The sequence below is a fragment of the Scardinius erythrophthalmus genome (genome assembly GCF_964197995.2).
Source record: "Scardinius erythrophthalmus genome assembly, chromosome: 7".
NCBI lineage: Eukaryota > Metazoa > Chordata > Actinopteri > Cypriniformes > Leuciscidae > Scardinius > Scardinius erythrophthalmus.
In genome coordinates, this window is record NC_138227.1 from 1,610,914 (window position 1) to 1,631,961 (window position 21,048).

Consider the following 21,048-nt stretch of genomic DNA (forward strand, 5'->3'; position numbering starts at 1 on the left):
CCCCTAAATATTATATGTGACCTTGAGGCTTGGACCACAAAACCAGTTACAAGGGTCTTTTTTTTTTAATTGTTATGATAGGACAATATTTGGCCGAGATAAAACTATTAGAAATTTTGGAATCTGAAGGTGCAAAAATAAAAAAAACATTGAGAAAATCTCCTTTAAAGTTGTCCATTTATGTTCATGATTTTGCTGCATTCACTCACAAAAATATGTATTTTTTATATTTACGGTAGGAAATTTACAAAACATGATGTTTACTTAATATCCTACTGTCCGGGGTCACATATTTATTGTAGTATTTTCAGTTTTACAGACAAATAAACAGTACAATCACAGGAAAGGACTAAACAACTACACACACGTGAAACAACAACAACAACAACTAAAAATGAGAATTATGGACCAAATGAGATATAAAAAATATGTAAACTTGTAAATAAGTAAATAATAATAATAGATGCCGCTTAGGCAAATCTGCCGTGAAAACACTGACGAAATTTAAGGAAAGTGACAATTATAAAAGAAAACAATTAGATTTCAAATTGTGTCATCATTGTCTCTTTGACTAATAGTCAAGAAGTGAATTTCAAATCCACCTTATGTTTACAGAGATGTTCAAAATTAGGAAATAATAATAAAAAACGTCATGACACCTATGTACTTTTACCTAAAAATAAAAAAATAAATAAAACATTTTTTGAGGAAAGTAGCAATAATAATAACAATTAGTTTGCCAGGTGTCGTCATTGTAAAAGACTTTCAGATATTCAAATTAGATATTAAAACAGAACAAAAACCATGGGCATGATATTGAAGACAGAGGTTGAAATGCTTCATCTTTAAGTGTTCGTTGCTGTAGCTTTGAGCTCATTTATATGCAAGAATGATATTTTAATGTTGCACTCCAGGACACACACACATTTAAGCCAATCAGATGCTGTGTAGAATGAGAAAGCTCCTCCCCCCTGATCTCAGCTGCCAATCATGTGACGTCAACGAAAGCCTACTGGCTTATTGAGAAACAGAACAAGCCCTTTTAAACATCCTGCAACAACTTCCTGTTTTCAATGAAACAAAAGTTTGGGATCGGTACTATTTTTAATGTTTCTGAAAGAGTCTCTTCTGCTCACCAAAGCTGCATTTATTTGATCAAAAATACAGTAAAACAGTGAAATATTATTATAATGTAAATCAGCTGTTCTCTATGTGAATATAGTAAAGTGTAATTTATTCCTGTGATCAAAGCTGAATGTTCATCATCATTACTCCAGTCTTCAGTGTCACATGATCCTTCAGAAATCACTCTAATATGAGGATCTGATGATCAAGAGACATTTATGATTATTATCAGTGTTGGAAACAGTTCATATTTCTGTGGAAACTAATATTTTATTTTTCAGGATTTTTTGATGAATAGATACTTTTTTGGGGGGGGGAGGGGGGTGTAAAAGAAATCAATACTTTTACTCATCAAGGACACATTAAATTGATCAAAAGTTAAAAACATTTTCAACACTGATAATCCTCATAAAGGTTTCTTCGAATCCTCAAGCCATCAGTGCGCACGTCCCGGACGGGTTCGCCACTCGCTGGGTCCCCCGGGAACATTAGTGTCGTGGTCTGTGCTAGTCTCATCACGCTTCTGCGTTCGGTTGTGTTGGGAGTATCGGGAGCACACGTGTGTGTAAAACTGATGAAGATGTTTTCTTAATTTCAGTTCTTCTATCTGCATGTGTTTTCTTCAGCTGAGCTCTCTGGGCCACCGTACCAGACTAAGAGCTTTATTTGTCATTCTACAAAAGAGTGCAGTGGAATTATATGCGATCCTATTCATGCAAATCAATCTCCCACTTTACAAACAATAATCCTATGTGCAACAAAAAAAAAACATGTCTGCTATGTATCAAACTTTACAAAATAAGTGAGAATGATAAACAGTAAACGGTAATGTGTGTATATATATATATATATAGCTGCTTTGGCTTTACAGCTCTAGAATAGAGTTATAATAGAGTTAGTGAGTGTTAATGTCAGGGTTTAGTGCGGGTCTACTCACTGCTCTTGAGGGGCGGCGGCGGGACGTCTCTTCTCTCTCTCTCTCTCTCTCTCGGTCTGATCCGAGGCGGGACGTCCGGGAGTCGATCCGTGTCCGAGAGATCATCCGCAGGAGAGCTGAGACGAGCACACACAGAGGAGGAAGAGTTATCATCATCATCTTCCTCCGTCAGCTCAGAGGAGAAGCTGCGGAGAACACTGATCAGCCGACTGAACTTCTTCATGCTGGAGCGACAGAGAAGCGCTTGCAGAGAGAGAGAGCGGGAGAGCGTGTCTCCACACGCCTCGCTCTCGTGAGCGCAGAAGCACCTGACACAACAGGTTCATCAGATCCACCTGCACACCTGTGCTGAGCCTCACATGCGTCACTCGCAGCACAACAACACATTTCCAGTGTAATTCCACACATACACATTTGATGATTAATCATTAATCATATGAAATTCCAGGAAAACAAAACTTAAAGGGATAGTTCACCCAAAAATGAAAATTAGCCCATGATTTACTCAACCTCAAGTCAGACGGCCTTTATTAACCCCCTGGAGCCAGTGGAGCACTTTATGATGGACAGATGCACTTTTATGATGGACAGATGCACTTTTATGATGGACAGATGCACTTTTATGATGGACAGATGCACTTTTATGATGGATAGATGCACTTTTATGATGGACAGATGCACTTTTATGATGGACAGATGCACTTTTATGATGGACAGATGCACTTTTATGATGGATAGATGCACTTTTATGATGGACAGATGCACTTTATGATGGACAGATGCACTTTTATGATGGACAGATGAACTTTTATGATGGACAGATGCACTTTTATGATGGACAGATGCACTTTATGATGGACAGATGCACTTTTATGATGGACAGATGCACTTTTATGATGGATAGATGCACTTTTATGATGGACAGATGCACTTTATGATGGACAGATGCACTTTTATGATGGACAGATGAACTTTTATGATGGACAGATGCACTTTTATGATGGACAGATGCACTTTATGATGGACAGATGCACTTTTATGATGGACAGATGCACTTTTATGATGGACAGATGAACTTTTATGATGGACAGATGCACTTTTATGATGGACAGATGCACTTTATGATGGACAGATGCACTTTTATGATGGACAGATGCACTTTTATGATGGACAGATGCACTTTTATGATGGACAGATGCACTTTTATGATGGACAGATGCACTTTTATGATGGATAGATGCACTTTTATGATGGACAGATGCACTTTATGATGGACAGATGCACTTTTATGATGGACAGATGCACTTTTATGATGGACAGATGCACTTTTATGATGGACAGATGCACTTTTATGATGGATAGATGCACTTTTATGATGGACAGATGCACTTTTATGATGGACAGATGCACTTTTATGATAGATAGATGCACTTTTATGATGGACAGATGAACTTTTATGATGGACAGATGCACTTTTATGATGGACAGATGCACTTTTATGATGATATATGCACTTTTATGATGATATATGCACTTTTATGATGGATAGATGCACTTTTATGATGACAGATGCACTTTTATGATGGACAGATGCACTTTTATGATGATATATGCACTTTTATGATGATATATGCACTTTTATGATGGATAGATGCACTTTTATGATGACAGATGCACTTTTATGATGGACAGATGCACTTTTATGATGACAGATGCACTTTTATGATGGACAGATGCACTTTTATGATGATATATGCACTTTTATGATGATATATGCACTTTTATGATGGATAGATGCACTTTTATGATGACAGATGAACTTTTATGATGGACAGATGCACTTTTATGATGGATAGATGCACTTTTATGATGACAGATGAACTTTTATGATGGACAGATGCACTTTTATGATGGACAGATGCACTTTTATGATGGATAGATGAACTTTTATCATGGACAGATGCACTTTTATGATGGACAGATGCACTTTTATGATGGACAGATGCACTTTTATGATGATATATGCACTTTTATGATGATATATGCACTTTTATGATGACAGATGCACTTTTATGATGGATAGATGCACTTTTATGGACTTCAAAACAGAAACGGCCATTCACTGCCATTATAAAGCTTGGAAGAGCCAGGACATTGGCTCTTCCAATGCCAATACATTTAACATAACTCCGATTGTATCCTTCTGAGAGAAGAAAGTCATATCCTGAGTAAAAAAATGGGCTAATTTTAATTTTTGGGTGAACAATCCCTTAAGGCACAGTTTCATGATAGATTATCATGACAGAATATGCTAATCAATGACTAGAAGATAGTTAACTCCACATCTGCTACATAAATTCATCAAAACAATAAAGCCGTAACTTGATGACGCTGTGAATGAGCAAGGAATCATGGGAGTTGTAGTCTTCACCTCCACAGTCGATGGAAAGCAATCCGACGGGATTCAGGCAGAAACCATGTTCATGGATGAGCGAATGTATTAAAGTTTTACTCCTGTTATGCTTATATGCTGCTGCCACTCTTTTAACTTTGTTGTTTATGTTTGTTTTATAATTAAAGTTGTCGTCTCCTTCCTCCCTGAACTTTGTTACAGTTGCATTATCAATTAAATTTACGTTATTTTATTTCATTCTAATGAAATAGCCGCAAGTGCTGAATTAATACTCACTTTATTTGACTAATTAAAATTGTGGGGTAACACAGTGTTGTTTTACTCGCTCAGAAAGTTCTGTTATATCGTTACTCTACTTGTTGCACACAGCTAGATCGATATTAGAATATGATATTATTAATAAAAGATTGATGACTTCTGTTGCTAAATGGCATGCAATTAATTTTAAAATCTATTGTTTCGTCTATCTATCTATTCTATCCATCTATCTATCTATCTATCTATCTATCTATTCTATCTATTATGTGTAGCATATGTGATGTTTGTTCATATGAGAGTAAAAGCCTAAATTAAATCCGTTCATCATATAAAGCGATAATATCTGATATCTCTTCACACAACTTGCTTGAATCATAGTGACACATTTATGGATCTTCAAAATGTTGGTTACATGGACAGAAACCTCTTGGAATTCATTATAAACATCTTAATTTGTGTGTCGAAGATGAATGAAAGTCTTATGGGTTTGGAACGACATGAGTAAATGATGACAATACTATACACACACACACACACACACACACACACACACAAGTTATATACACACAACACGCCACAAAGAAGTGTTCTGTGTAAAAGAGGGTAGGCTTGGGCACGTTGTGACCGTCATCTGGCATTCACCCTACACTTACAGGCATTAGAGGAAATCACAGGTTTATTTCGGTATCTGAACAGCATTTGTTTCAAGGTTTATCAAACAATGAAGTTTCCTGTGACCCGACAGAACAACTGACCGACAAAAGAAAGAAAGAGAGAGAGAGAGAGAGAGAGAGAGAGAGAGAGAGAGAGAGAGAGAGAGAGAGAGAGAGAGAGAGAGAGAGAGAGAGAGAGAGGGATGGAGAGAGAGAGAGAGAGAGAGAGAGAGAGAGAGAGAGAGAGAGAGAGAGAGAGAGAGAGAGAGAGAGAGAGAGAGAGAGAGAGAGAGAGAGAGAGATTTTAAAAAACAAAACATCTGCAAAAGTTATGAATGAACCCTTGACTTGACCTTCAGCTCTGACTGAGTTCTGCTCGTTCTGAAACTCTCCGCCGACTCAGGGAAGAAAAGACCTCAGGAAAATCCAGAGAGTTGAAATCAATGACCAAATAACCGAAGACCAGCAAAAGGAACGCTGAAGAGACTCATTCAGACTGATCCGTTCTGCTTTCACATCCTCAAACCAGCCAACAACTTAATTTAATCATCAACAAAAACTGAAAGATTTCTTTCAAAATATTACTCCATTCTCGCATTCCTGGACTTTCTGGATCAACCATAAATATATATTTCCGTACAAATGATGATTCATCTTAAGAGGACAATAACAAGACATATAATTAGCCAAATGCATGTACTCTTTAACTGTTGGACGTTACAGGATCTTCAGGGCTAGAGAATCCGTCCATTCATGCCGAGTCAGCTTTATTTACCTAGTGCTTTCAACACAGCTCGTTTCAAAGCAGCTCTACAGTGATAAGTAGCGTTGTGACAGTACCAATACTAGTCAAACTTCATTGTTCTTGCAGGGTTTTTTTCTGCATTTGAAATATTTTGAATGAAATCAGTCTTTGGCAAAGATGTATGTGATCATCTGAGGTGACGATCTGCAGGTTGAGCGAATGAACTCAAGGACCAATCAGATGCGTTTCATTCAGTCCGAATCAGAAGCACAGGCCAGTTTTTGTTCAGCATCAGTTCTGCGAAACCTAAGGCAAACGGAGCTGATTCTGACTCACTTAAAGGTGTGGTTGATTATGATGTCACTTTTCTAACTTTAGTTAGTGTGTAATGTTGCTGATTGAGCATAAACAGCATCTGCAAAGTTACAACTCAGAGTCCAAAGCAAAGGGAGATTTTTTCTTTTACCGAAATCTCTTTATAAGGACTACAACAAACGGCTGGTAGGGACTACATGAGCTCCTCCCGGGTTAGTGACATCACCAACCCTAGAATTTACATAAACCCCGCCCCCGGGAACAAATATAGATTATCAAGACAGAATATGCTAATCACTGACTAGAAGATAACTACACATAAGCAACATAAATTCATAAATCAAGTTCTTGAAGCTCCGCCCACTGTGCCGGGAGCAGCAGCTCATTTGCATTTAAAGGGACACACACAAAAACGCTGCGTTTTTGCTCACCTTTAAAAAGTGACTATTTTAACATGCGATATACAAATATCTGTGGGGCATTTTGAGCTAAACTTCACACATGCACACTCTGGGGACATCAGAGACATATTTTACATCTTGTGAAAAGGGCGTTATACCACCAATGTAAAAGCCTCTGTTTGGCCGTTGAGTTCATGCCCCGGTATATGAGCACACGTCACTCCTCTCCTCACTATATTGCACTGGTTGCCAGTTGCCACTGCTGAACGGCTGAAGACGCTTCTTTTTCGGCAGTAACATCCGTTAATACTAACACTTTCTCTTCTATTCTATCTATTCTATGTACGGTGTTAGAATACACTGGGAGGGGTCATAGCACTTGCATATTGTTGTCCTACTGTTAGTTTAACTGCTTCTACTGTTCTCATATAAACGCGTCTGCTGAATGAAACAATGTAAATGTAAACATGAAGTACAGGTACTTTTGACAGCCCTAATGCAAAGTTCAGCAAATGCTGCAGTGAGGCGTCTCTAAAAAAGGCAGTAGTGTGATTACTCAGCATGTGACAGCAGCTGCTTCCATACAAACATCCTTTTATAGATCGCAGACTGACCGAGATGACTGAAGTTTCACTAGTTCACATGTCATTGTGAAAACAGACACCGCTGCATTCTGGGAGTTTGACCTTCAACCCACCAGAGCCTGTGACAAAGCCCTTCCATCTCATCTGATGGTTTAGATCTTATGGATTAAAATCACTGAAAATGGCCTGGATATTATAACGACAACAATCTACCAATATAAAGTACACTTCAAGAGGTCATACGTTTGAAAATTAAAAAAGAAATGTAAATTTTTTTTTTATTAAGTTTGTTCTGCTCACCAAGGCTGCATTTATTTAATCAGAAATACAGTGATACAAACTGTTTTCTATTTGTATTTATTTCAAAATATAGTCAGTTTATTGTTGTGATGGCAAAGCTGACTTTTCAGAATTTTCCTTCTTTTTTACATTTTTCATGGGTTTTAGATGTTTGATTGATCACAGGAATAAATTACACTTTACTATATAGAAAACAGCTGATTTACATTGGAATAATATTTCACAGCAGTTTTATACTTTCCAGATAAAATTAAAATTTTGACTTGAGATCATTTTTATTTTTATAGAAAAGAATAATTCTCATTGGTTCTTTTTAGAGTTGAAAATCAACGGATTAACAAAACAGATTAAAGTTTCAATCCTATTAACACAACCTACTGTTCCTGCACTTTAAGTGACGAATACGTGAAAGAAACTATCAATGTGAATTCAAAATTATTATCATTTTTTTGGATAAATAACACTCTTTTTGTGAATGATTCATAAGCGCACATTATTCTACAAGACATTATGTATAATCTTTCATTAAAACAACTCTAAAACAAATGATGTGCACAAATATATCCTAACCCGACCGTATCACAGCCTAAAATATCAAATTAAACCAGTTGTTAGGAACTGCACAACTGAGATTCTGTACAAAGTGATTCATGCATCTAAATGTTTTTTACAATATACAAACGGTTTAAGTCCGGAAAACATGACGCTAATGGATCATTACAGTATATTGTCGGATTAATTCAAAATAATAATAAAAAACGCCTTGTGTTAAAGACGACTAGTGAGAACATCACTTGACCAAAGAAAATGCCAATCAATGAATAATCAGACGTCTTAAAAGTGTGTCCAACCAGATCAATTAATGAACAGACAATTAACTGGCCAATATTTGGCATTTTGATGTTTTCAGCCTCAACCATTGCTATAAAAACCCACATCAATCAATCAATACTAGCTAACTAACTTACTAATGTAAACCCACCTCGCGGTGCAACAGACCAGAGGAGTTTCTAATGAGTTTTTAAAGGCAGGTCAAACTCAAAAACACGACGCTAATGGAGTTTCCATGGATCATTACAGTATGTGGACGGATTCATTTAAAATAAAGATGACTAATGAGAACATGCCAATGAACAATCAAACGTCTTAAAAGTGCGTCCAACCAGATCAGTTATAGATTAACTGGTCAATTAACTGGTCAATATTTGGCATTTAGAAGTATTCAGCATCAACCACTGCTGTAAAACCCACATCAATCAATTGCCCAACACTAATATCTAACTAGCCTAACTACTGGCAGCGCAACAGAACAACCCTTGATGAACTCGACCCTGAGTTTCTGACGTGTTTTTAAAGGCCGGTCGATCTCATGCTGCTTTATACTGATGCTCATCAAACAAACCTTCATCTGAAACGAGCAAACCAACATCACAGAGCGTGAAAGCAGAGAACGGGTCAGTCGCGTTCCCTCGCTAAACGCCCAGAAGTGAACTAGTGGTCAACCGCGACCACGGAGATCAGTAGGAAGTTACTGATGATGACTGATAGTTTTAGTGCAAGAAAAGTGCGTTTATACCTGTGAAACGTTCACACACACACACAGATAAAGAAACGACATGAGCACACACCATGAGAAAGACAAACCTGCGGTTTTACAGTGCTCAGAAACACTGCCATCGGAAGTGAACGTGAGGCTCTGAAGAGGATCACACACACTGCACTCACAACAAAACACAACATCAGGGCACTAACGACATCTACACAACACACAGAAATCAAGGAATGACAGCAATACACACACACACACACACCCAGAACAGTGATCCTCATCATCAGCACAACAAACACTCACTTCCACATTGAACTTACGTGCTCAAACATGCCAAATAAGGCCATCACAGTCGGCAGAATCCCGCTCTACAGTGATAAACCAGGAGATAGGGTCCCGTAAACCAGTGTGAGGACCCGAGAGAGTCGGAGAACCCCGTGGAGAACGAGCGAGCCGACCACACAGAGAACAGACGGAAGTGGAAAACACTTTTAGACGCGAGTCTCTGAGCTGAGACCTTCACAAAAACTGAAAAAACAAAGAGCTTCCTGAATTCTGCCTCCCGTTTCGCATGCTCACAGACACGCTTGCACCACACGCTCACATGCAGAAACACAGATCACACACACCAACCCTGCATTCATGGGGGTTTCTGCATTGTGGCATTATTCATTACTAAATTCTCATTATTGAAGTGGGGGAAAAAAACATTGTTTTTAAGCGTAATGTGAAAAATATGATCTAATATTTGAATTGTAAAGCATTCAAATGTCATGCATCGTTATTACAGCAATCTTTATTGGTAATTAAGTAAATTTTACTTATATATTATATTATATACACAATAATAAAAATACTAATGAGCATTATTAAGAAACAAACTCAAAAGTAAAACATTTACAAGCATTAATAAGAATGATATTTTTGAATTCATGCGAGTCTTTAAATCATTATTACAGCGATCTAAAAGTTATAAAAGTAAATTGTACATGTATATTTAGGCTATATATAAAAATAATGAAAATGCATTATTGATAAAACAAACTCCAAAGTAAAACATTTACGTGCATTAATAAGAATGAGTTTTTTTCAACTTGAGAACTTAATTGCCGTGGAAATAATGTCTGACGAGACTTCTCAGAAATGGGGATCTAAAGCCACAGTTTCTCAAGGATATGAATCACAGGCTGACTTTGACTAGTGGAAAGCCACTAAAACTCGTTTCTTGTGGGATACAGCTGCAGAAGTGCTCTCGCGTGGCATTGTGGGTCAGCAGCTTCTGGTTAGAGGAACCCACACACGGACTGATGAGGAGAGAAGTGCTGCCATCTAGTGCTGGCGTGCAGAAACACTTCTGAACAAGACAACACCCAACATGTTCTACACTCCAAAACTGAGGATCAATCAGACCTGCGATCAAAAACAGGTAAAGCTGGTCAAATCCAGTATTTAGGCAGGGGTGTGTGATACTGACAAAAAGTTATATCTCAATATTTTCTGGGATTTCGCCGATAACGATGATCAGACAATATTTTGCTGAGTGTGTTATTGGCATGTTTAGGCAGTGACAGAAATTAAATGTAAAGCGGTGGTATAATGCCCTTTTCACAAGATGTACAATAAGTGTGTGTGTCTGTGTGTGAAGTTTTAGCTCAAACTTGTGTTAAAGTTAACACTTTTTGAGGGTGAGCAAAAACGCAGCGTTTAGTGTGTGTTCCTTTAAATACAAATGAGCTGCTGCTCCCGGCACAGGGGGCGGAGCTACAACAGCGTGCACTCACACAGACACGCACTGAACATTTCACAAACTTTAGCCTTTTATGATCAAACCGGAGTCAGACAATGATGGAGAGACTCAAGAAGAAGTGACAACATGTAGACAACATTTCTGAAGGGTTAGTTGATGAAGTTATGTAGTTTATGTATAGTTATCTTCTAGTCATTGATTAGCATATTCTGTCTTGATAATCTATAAATCGCGATCCAGGGGGCGGGGTTTATGTCAATTTTAGTTTGTACATTTGTTACAGGGAAAAAACGTTTAAATATGTAATTTTGGTGATCAAAGATGAGTTTTAAAGGATAAAATTATTAACTACTGGGGGACTTTAAGTTACAAAATAGTGGCATGGTTTCCAAGTTATACATTATACTAGATATATAAACACTGGGTGCAGTTTCTGTGAACACCACAGGGTGGCGCTCTCACCATCACAATACAAGAGTGTGTGATGATGTTGGTCTGAATCACAATAACCGAACACACTCCCACTGCCTGGAAGAACACGTCATTTCCCAGCGCTGACTCGTTTCCACTGGTCTGTTTGACCCTTGTGATGGTCTACGGGTCACATGACTCAATGACCTCCAGTCACAGGAAACACAAACACTAGATTGTGCAAATGCATTGAGTAAAAGCATTCAGAGTCATGAGTGCTCACAATGATACTACTCTCACTGTTCCTGCAGAATCTGGGAAATGTGCATTGCAGTATAAACACACTGTGTGAGGTGCTGTATCCCACAATGCACTGCACTCAATGAATAAACTGCAATTTGACACACTGCTCACACTATTTAAACTACAAATTGGCTTAGAATAGTGTGTAATATGTGAATAGGGGCGCTCCTCAGGTCATTCACTCGTCCGAGTGAAAATGTGCTTTTTTTAATGTAATTTTTTTATAAATGTGTTTGATTGTGGCGCAACAGCGATCAAAACTGCAAAATGGCTCATAATCCGTTTGTCCCAGACTCAAGTGTCTTATATCATTGGAAAGCAAAACTCAAGACGAACTTAACGTATATCTCCGATTTTATTTCCGGCATGCACATTTTTCCGCCATTTCGAATTTTGTCAAAAAACTACTTCTGTGAACTAGCCCTAAGTTTTTCGCCCGATCGGAACCAAACCAGTGCAGTACAAATCTCTGAACTCTCTAGATCAATAATTATCAAAAAAAAAGAAGTTTAACTTCCCTTTGGATAGCTATAACAGGGTCATTTAGAAATGGGCGTGGCAAAACATCCTCAAAAGCCTATAACTCCTAAACGACAACTTAAGACGTTATGAACACAAGTGGGCACATACGACATTTGTGATCCTGGACAACACAACCAGTCAGATGGGTTAATTTTTTTTAAATTGAGATTTTTGCATAATCTGAAAGCTGAATATATAAGCTTTCCATTAATGTATGGTTTGTTAGGATAGGACAATATTTGGCAGAGATTCAACTATTTGAAAATCTGGAATCTGAGGGTCCAAAAAAAAACGAAACATTGAGAAAATCTCCTTAAAGTTGTCAATTTATGTTGGCGATTGTGCTGCATTTACTAACATAAATGTTGTATTTATTTACGGTAGGAAAATCTCTTCATGGGACATGATCTTTACCTCATATCCTAATGATTTTTGGCATAAAAGAAAAATCGATAATTTTGACCCATACAATGTATTGTTGGCTACTGCCACAGATATACAAGCGTGCAAACTTTGATGGATATCGGACCATAGGTGGCGCTATAACTGTTAAAAAGCTTTTAAACCCATCGCTCTGTCTCTATTCACCTTATTTTCGAACGCGGAAGTAAACATGGGTCCAATATCCGGTTTTTGTGCGGCACTTCCGTTTCCTCACTTCCCTGGGCTAAATAACGATATCGATCGCGAAGGATTATGCAGAGTTGACAGAAAAATGTTACACATGCGTAGCAGATGAATACTACAAAGAACTAAAGCCCCGCCTCACTCAGTTAGGGTACCGGACCTGGTTGAAAACACTCATGCATCTAGCTGGCAGAGTGCCAAAACTTAGCCGGTGTCGTGCCGAAAAGTGATGGTCCGCCGAAAATTTATTGCGCACAGTCTCTTTACGTCTACAGCTGGACCAAACAGACTTAACGTGCAAATAACCATCAGTTTATGTCCGTGGTAATAGCAAAGGTATGTCTGTGTGATACTTTAACATTTCTTTTAACATAATAATAACAATTGTGGCCAAGTAAGTGTTTGCAGTTTATAGCTTAATCAGGTATGACATTTACATGATTATAGGAAATAATAGAAGTCTGTTGTTGCCGATGGAATACGTGTTTGTATTTGGAAAACAGACTGTAGCCAATAGCATGACTTTCTGCTGAGCTAGATAAAAAATAAAGACATTTTCTCTTTTGCAATTATCCTTATGACTCTGCATTATTTTACCTGCTGTGTACCAACCAATCCAGCCCTTTTTACCTGTTAAAATACCTTTAAATGTTGAAAACAACCCATAAAATGCAGTATTCTACTTAAAACAAAATGATTGAAGCCTCTACTTATTGCAATAAATAATGCAATCAATTTTCGGCAGACCATCACTTTTCGGCACGACACCGGCGCCTTCAGCACCGCCCTAAACACAGTCGAGCCAACGCTGGACTAATATATCTATGGAGGTATTTTGTCATGTCAAATGTATTAATAATGCCATCAGAATGCAACCAAAGCATAGGATAGCAATAAGTAGATGGCTATAAATAATTGTAAATCATACAAAATAAATGCCATGATCATGCCATTATGCCATGATCACTAGATTTTATACAGGGGTTACTATAATGATTTTGTTTCTCCTTGGAGTTTTTATCATGTAGTTTTTTATTGAGACTTCATAGCCCAGCCACTTTTCTGGTATCGGGTGGTCTTCTGTGGGTGCTCACGAAATGAAAAGAACAAACATACGGTCGTTTCGATGGTTTCTTCAAATGTAAAGCTTTTAACCACAGGCGAAGGGATTCCTCAGGCCGGCGACACACTGGCTGCGTGGCGTGTCCTTTTTTATTTCGGCTTTATTTTCGTTCTAACCTGTTATATGTTAACAGGTTAGAACAGGTTAGAACCATAGACAGTAAAAAAAGACGCGCGTCTCACAGGCGCGGAAAACGCGTGCATGCTATAAATAGAATCAACGCCTATTTTTCACGCGACACGCAAGCGTTTTGGAAGCGTTTCCAGGCAAAATAGAATAGGAAAATATGTTTGTATTTCATTTTGACATGAATACATATTAATAAATGACATTTTGATGTTTGAAAGTTTAGGTTTTGACAAATACAGATCTAAATGCAATGGAAAAAAAGTTCTAATATTGCACCTGTCAATACAGAACGAAATATTCTGTAGCCTATTTTGCCGTCAATACTGCCGACGTTGTCTTTGCTGCTATATATTTATGTTTAACATTAAGTAAAGGCCTTCCACAACTCTCTCCCCATTATGTTGAATTTAATCACCAATGAATGAGGCTTATCATATGTCACCTAGCAGTGCCGCGTCAGACACGTTTCTGGTGTGCAAAGACATGTAAAACGCCACGCAGTCTGTCTCTGGTCGTAGGGCGCCTGATAATTAAAATGTCAATGATTTCGATGATTAAAACACTCCTGCTCCAAGTAAACCTTTATTTTGTACCAGTTATTATGACAACCTCTAACTGCACAAACAATCCCGGTCTTCCTCGAAGCCATAAAGATGAGTTAGTTCTTACGAACACTTGTTTAATTAACCGCTATGGTGAAAAGTGAGTTAGCGCGCCAGTGACCGGAAGTGCCTGACCGGAAGTCTCGCACAAAATACCGTCAACTGGCTGCGCCCGTATTTCCGTTAAAAATAAGGTGAATAGTGAGCAGTACACATACTAAAGCAGCTCGCTACACCAAACAAAGTGTGTGTTGTACCTGAAAACGGGAGGGCTTCCGGTCGACATGCTTCTGGGATTTGTAGTCCTGGAGCACACGGACACACGAGGAGGAGGAACGGGGGGGGGTCTGTACGGCACCGGCGCCGGCTCGTCTTTAGGCTCTTTAGAGACACCCACGGCGTAGCTCTTCGGAGGAAGAGGAGGAGCGCCCGCTTCTCCCTGAGAGGAAGATGAACACTGCTCATACAGGTGGAAGCGCTCCGAAGACGAGGAAGAAGAAGAGGAGGAGGATGTAGGGGACTGAGGGGAGTGTTTGCTCTCGCTCTTCTGGAGTTGCTGCGCCGGCCCTTTAAGAGGAAGGTGTTGTGGGCGTGGCCTCGGAGTTGGGATGGGCGTGGCTCGTTCAGGTGTTTCCGTGATTACGGAGCCAGGAGTGAAGGGAACGGGAGGTCGATTAGGCATGAGACGAGGCGGGACGGGAGGCAAACGCTTGTTTTCCGTTACGAATTTCGTTCTTTCTCTGGCGACGGGTCTGTCGTCCTCTCGCTCCTCGTCGTCCTCCATCTCGGTGTCCGATGGGAAGATTTTGCGGAGACTCCCGAGGATCCGCTTTCTGTGGCCGGGAAGAGCCACGCCCATTCGCTGAAGCTTCGCAGAGGATAAATCCTGGCATTCCCACAGCGTTCCCAGCCCCCACTCCTGGAAGGCGGAGATGTACTGGTCGAGCCGGAGGTGGTTCAGCCACTCCGACACAAGCTGGGATCCTTCCAGCGGGACCGAGGACATGACGGGAACGCCCACAAACCCTCTGGGATGAGGCAGAACTACACGCTTAGGGAGTCATCGGGACTGGGGAAAGAGGGAGAAGAGATTAATAATCAATACAGGGTTCGTACAGATACTGTTAAATGAAATTCAAGGAGTTTTCAAGCACTACTTTTTTGGTTTTGAAGGATTACAATCAACAATCAAACAATATATTATCTTTTAAATTCTAAAAAAGGTAAATAGACAAATAAAAAAAAAATAGTACACATAAAGTTCAGCACATGCAATGGATGTGGTAACTTTAGCCATATTGAACAACTTTGCCTCAAGAACCACTGCTGTCAATCAAATTGTTCAATAAATATTCACAATTATATAAAAAACCTGCTTCTGTGAACTAGTCCTAGGTTTCTCGCCCGATCGGAACCAAACCAGTGCAGTACAACTCTCTGGACTCTCTAGATCAATAATTATCAAAAAAAAAGTGTAACTTCCCCCTTTGGATAGCTATAACAGGGTCATTTAGAAAATGGGCGTGGCAAAACATACTCAAATCTTACGAGTTATTAACCTTTAAGATTTATGGCCTTGATTTTCTTGCAGTTTTAGAATAAAATGTGATTTTGAAAATATATATAAATTGAAAATAGTATTTTTGTGCATTTTTCATAACAATATACTTAAAATTACTTTATACAATAGTACACTTAAAGTTACTTTAAGTTCACCTTTTAACCTTTAAGATTAATGGCTTTGATTTTCGTGCATTTTTATAGTAAAATAAAAAAAATATATAGCCTATTTCATATAAAAATTGAAAATAGTATTTTTGTGCATTTTTCATAACAATACACGTAAAATTCTGTCACTTTAAGTTCACTTTTTTAAACTTTTTTCACTTCAGCAATAATCTGCCTAATGTCGTCTCTGAAGAGATCAAACGTCAGTCTGTCGCTCTGAAGCGTTCGAGATTCACCAGTTTAAGCTGGAAATGTCATTTTCAGGTCTATGCTCAAAAAGTGAATAAATGGGTTATAAATACAGCGCAAACATAATTTAGTATCATAAAATCTCCTAAAAATACAAAATATTAAATAAAAAACATTATCAAACTAAAATATAGGCTAGTACATTCATTTAATTGACAAAAAAAAAAAACGGTAATTTTTTACCTACAGGCGAAGAGCACCAGAGGGTTAAAAGGATACTATGACAAAAATGTCGCTTTCCTTATAAAACTTGAATTTCTCTTCTTTAAATATATGATTGACCTGAAGAATGAAATCTGTATCACATACTTGAATAATGATATGAGCAATATCACGCTCATAGCCATGCGAAATGGCCCTATATCAATATCCGACGGTTGTTTTATCAACTAAATGAAACACTATTGTCTAATATAGCCTATCGTCGTCCACTAATTCTAGCACTTCTCAAGTATGGCTGTTTTCAAGGGTTTTCCAAGACTTACATTTCAAAGTGTCAAATTCAAGTTCAAGATCCCTGTCAATAATATCATCGCTAATGATAAACTGTGTGTGTGTAGCACGAGTGCGTCTGCATCTCTCAGTGAAACTGAGCCTGCATGCTTGACATTTACTGCATTTCTTCCTCATATTTTCATTGCATGTGGTGGGAAATGACACACAGAGTTCCTGCACGAGAAACAGAACCTCAGGCGTCCCAGAAACACCGACTCGGGCACATTCAGATGCCAGTCATTCAGCAGATGCCTTTACAAATGAGGAACACCACCAGCCATCCGTCACACAAGAGCAATAACACTCTCAGTCATTAACATTCACAAGTCTCAACAGCAAGGAGGACTCTATGAAATTCATTCGTTTTAATTACTCACTACGGAATTCATTCGGCATCTTAATTAAAACGTCAATTTAACAACTGAATAACTTATTAAAATATTAACCATTATATAGTGCACTATGAAATACGTTTGATTTCATTAGAAATTCTGCGTTTTCTGGATTCAGTTTTTATTTTTTAATCCAAATTTATTATCAAAAGCAGTGTGAAACGATGAATGCATACAACTTTAACACGCTAAATTAATATAATTCATTAACAATAATGAATCTTTTAAAATGTAATCAAGTTGATTTTTTAAAAACTTTCATTTTATAGCTGAACATCCTAATAAAGTTACACTGCCCAGATGCCGAACACCACCAGTAAATGTACTCACTAGATTCCCCACTTCAGCTCCAGTGTGGCAGTAGTTGCGTTTGAGCCCTGCTCATTTATTCGCCTTTGATTTTGTCTAATTCTGCAGTAAAACACACAGAGACAAAATCTAATATCAATGCCCACATCATAAAGACACAGCATTTCAGAAAAAAAGCTAATTTCCTGTTTGTAATTTCCTTTTCCTGCTCAGATAAGATCATTTTTCCAGTCGAGTTTATGATCAGTCAGATGAGCCACAGATATCTGCTGTGCGATATGAGCGCTACACGTGTCCCTATTATATCTCCTTTCACATAGTGTGTAATAGAGATGTTTGTGGATGTAAAAGCTCTGCAACGTTTCAAAGATCAAACTCTGCTCAACCTGCGTATATGTTTGTTACTCATTAGCATAATGCCAGCCTGTGGTCTTGATTGGCTGAGCAGCGTCTCTTAGCCCCGCCCTCAAACACTGTAGTGTATTTTTTGTCCAATTTCACCATTTTGAAGTGAAAATATATCATGTTATTCATTTGATGCAATTCGTAACGTACGTCAATGTGACAAGAGAAGAAACATTAACGAAGCCATTTTCATCATATTAGGAGTGACACTTTACAGTAAGGTTCATTAGTTAACATTAATTAACTACAGTAGTGAACATGAACTAAGAATAAACAACACTACTTCAGCATTTATTCATCTTAGTTAATATTAGTTTCAACGTTTACTAATGCATTATTAAAATCAAAGGTTGTATTAGTTAACATTAGTTAATGCACTGTGAACTAACATGGACAGCTGGATTATTATTAACTAACACGTTAAATAAATACTGTAACTCATTGTTAGTTCATGTTATAGTTAATGAACCTTATTGTAAAGTGTTACCGGCGTAACATTAATAAGCAATGTTCACATATAGTGAGTGAATAACAACAATATTATTGATTAATAAAACCTACGTAACATCAGTTCGGCCTAGCTCACACTGATCCGCTGTGTTTGAGCTGTCACACACGACATGCTGAAGCCGTGCGACGCAGACGCTGACCGTCCGTATCGATCTGATGAAGTCGGGGTAGCGCAGGTGCTGTTCACGAAACCCTGGTGAATCATGTTCAGCCGAAGCACTTCCTCTGCACAGTCTTATTAGCAGGAACCAGGAACTATATGAAGATATTCATCACATATCAAACTAAACTTAGCACTGGTCTCGCAGCTCTGAGGGCTGAGTGTGTTCTGCACAGGTATGATCTCATTCAGTCCTCATATATTAGGAAATATATATATATTAATATATTAAAACAGTTTCAGCATTTTAACTGTCACACACACACACACACACACACACACACACACACACTAACACACTCTCTCACACACACACACACGCACACGCACACACACACACACACGCGCACGCTTGCACACACACACACACACACACACACACACACACACACACACACACACACACACACACACACATTTTGTATTACTTCCTCATTTAAAAATATCATTTACCAGGAAGAGCATCTATTAAATGCAAACAAACACTTGAGTGAAATGGCAGGGTGTGTGTGTGTGTGTGTGTGTGTGTGTGTGTGTGTGTGTGTGTGTGTGTGTGTGTGTGTGTGTGTGTGTGTGTGCAAGCGTGCGCGTGTGTGTGTGTGCGTGTGCGTGTGTGTGTGTGTGTGTGTGTGTGAGAGTGTGTTAGTGTGTGTGTGTGTGTGTGTGTGTGTGTGTGTGTGTGTGTGTGTGTGTGTGTGTGTGTGTGTGTGTGTGTGTGTGTGTGTGTGTGTGTGTGTGTGTGTGTGTGTGAGAGAGAGAGAGAGAGAGAGAGAGAGAGAGAGAGAGAGAGAGAGAGAGAGAGAGAGAGAGAGAGAGAGAGAGTGAGTGTGTGTGTGTGTGTGTGTGTGTGTGTGTGTGTGTGTGTGTGTGTGTGTGTGTGTGTGTGTGTGTGTGTGTGTGTGAGATGTCAGGCTCTGAGGAAAGAGATCTTCTCAGACGTACAGTAAACACACACTCCTCAGCACATTCTCACCGGAGGAAAACTAAACAATCCACATTCATGACTGGATCTTCAGGTCACACGCGTTTGCAGAAACACCATGAACATGAGCACACACACACACACACACACACACACACACACACACACACACACACACACACACAAGAGCAGCTCATCTGAAAACATCAGGAATATAAAGCGCTGTCTGCATCCCCAGACTGGACTTATTGTGACTTTAGTAATAGTAGAGAAACGAACACGAGACTGAATCTGGCCGTCTCTACAGTCTCTGAACACCTGTGGGCGCTTCACTCACACCTGTGACCCTGGACCACAACACCACTCAAAAACTGAGATCTATACATCATCTGAGCGCTGGATAAATAAGCTTAACACTGATGTACGGTGTGTTAGGATAGGACAATATTTGTCCGAGATACTATTGAAAATCTGGAATCTGAGGGTCGAAATAATAGAAAATCTCCTTTATAGTTGTGCATATGTTGGCGATTGTGCTGCATTCACTCACAGAAACACATGTTTCATATATTTACGGTAGGAAATTTACTAAATATCCTCATGGGACATGATCTTTACTTAATATCCTCATGATTTTTGCCATAAAAGAAAAATCTATAATCTTGACCCATACAGTGTATTGTTGGCTATTGCCACAGATAAACCCGTGCGGCTCGAGACTGGGTTTGTGCACTCTCAGAAAAAAAGGTACAAAAGCTGTCACTGGGACAGTACCCTTAATTTAGGTACTAATATGTACACTTTTGGAACTAATATGTACACTTTTTTTGGTACCAATATGTACCTTTGAGGGACTAATATGCACTCTTTAGGTACAAAAGTGTACCTTTTGAAAAGGTACCGCCACAGTGACAGCTTTTGTACCTTTTTTTCTGAGAGTGTGGTCCAGGGTCACACATGTGACTAAAAATAGATATTTCGACAAGTTCCTCCAATCCTGTATGAATGCTCTTCTGCTGAAACTAAAGACATCTTGAGGAATATGGGTCACCAACACATCTGATTGGACCCCACTGACTTCCATAGTGTTTTTTTCATACTACTAGGTACCTAAAGTCTTTACTAAACTACTAA

At 38.7% G+C, this 21,048-nt stretch overlaps 1 protein-coding gene across 3 annotated transcripts in view; it reads right to left on the reverse strand.

Annotated features, from left to right (window-relative positions):
* arap1 (ArfGAP with RhoGAP domain, ankyrin repeat and PH domain 1) overlaps positions 1-21,048 on the reverse strand; it is a 90,637-nt gene that overhangs the window by 64,721 nt on the left and 4,868 nt on the right. Inside the window, exons 1-3 of one of the 3 annotated variants that reach the window (XM_081370546.1) lie at positions 17,939-17,959; positions 15,002-15,813; positions 2,063-2,178 (exon numbers count right to left, since the gene is read on the reverse strand). In XM_081370546.1, coding sequence (XP_081226672.1) covers positions 2,063-2,178; positions 15,002-15,750 — 865 coding nt within the window. In that variant the 5' untranslated portion in view covers positions 15,751-15,813; positions 17,939-17,959. Of the gene's footprint in view, positions 1-2,062; positions 2,179-9,600; positions 9,883-15,001; positions 15,814-17,938; positions 17,960-21,048 lie in introns of those variants that run through there. The other 2 variants (XM_081370545.1, XM_081370547.1) reach the window with 2 other exon arrangements.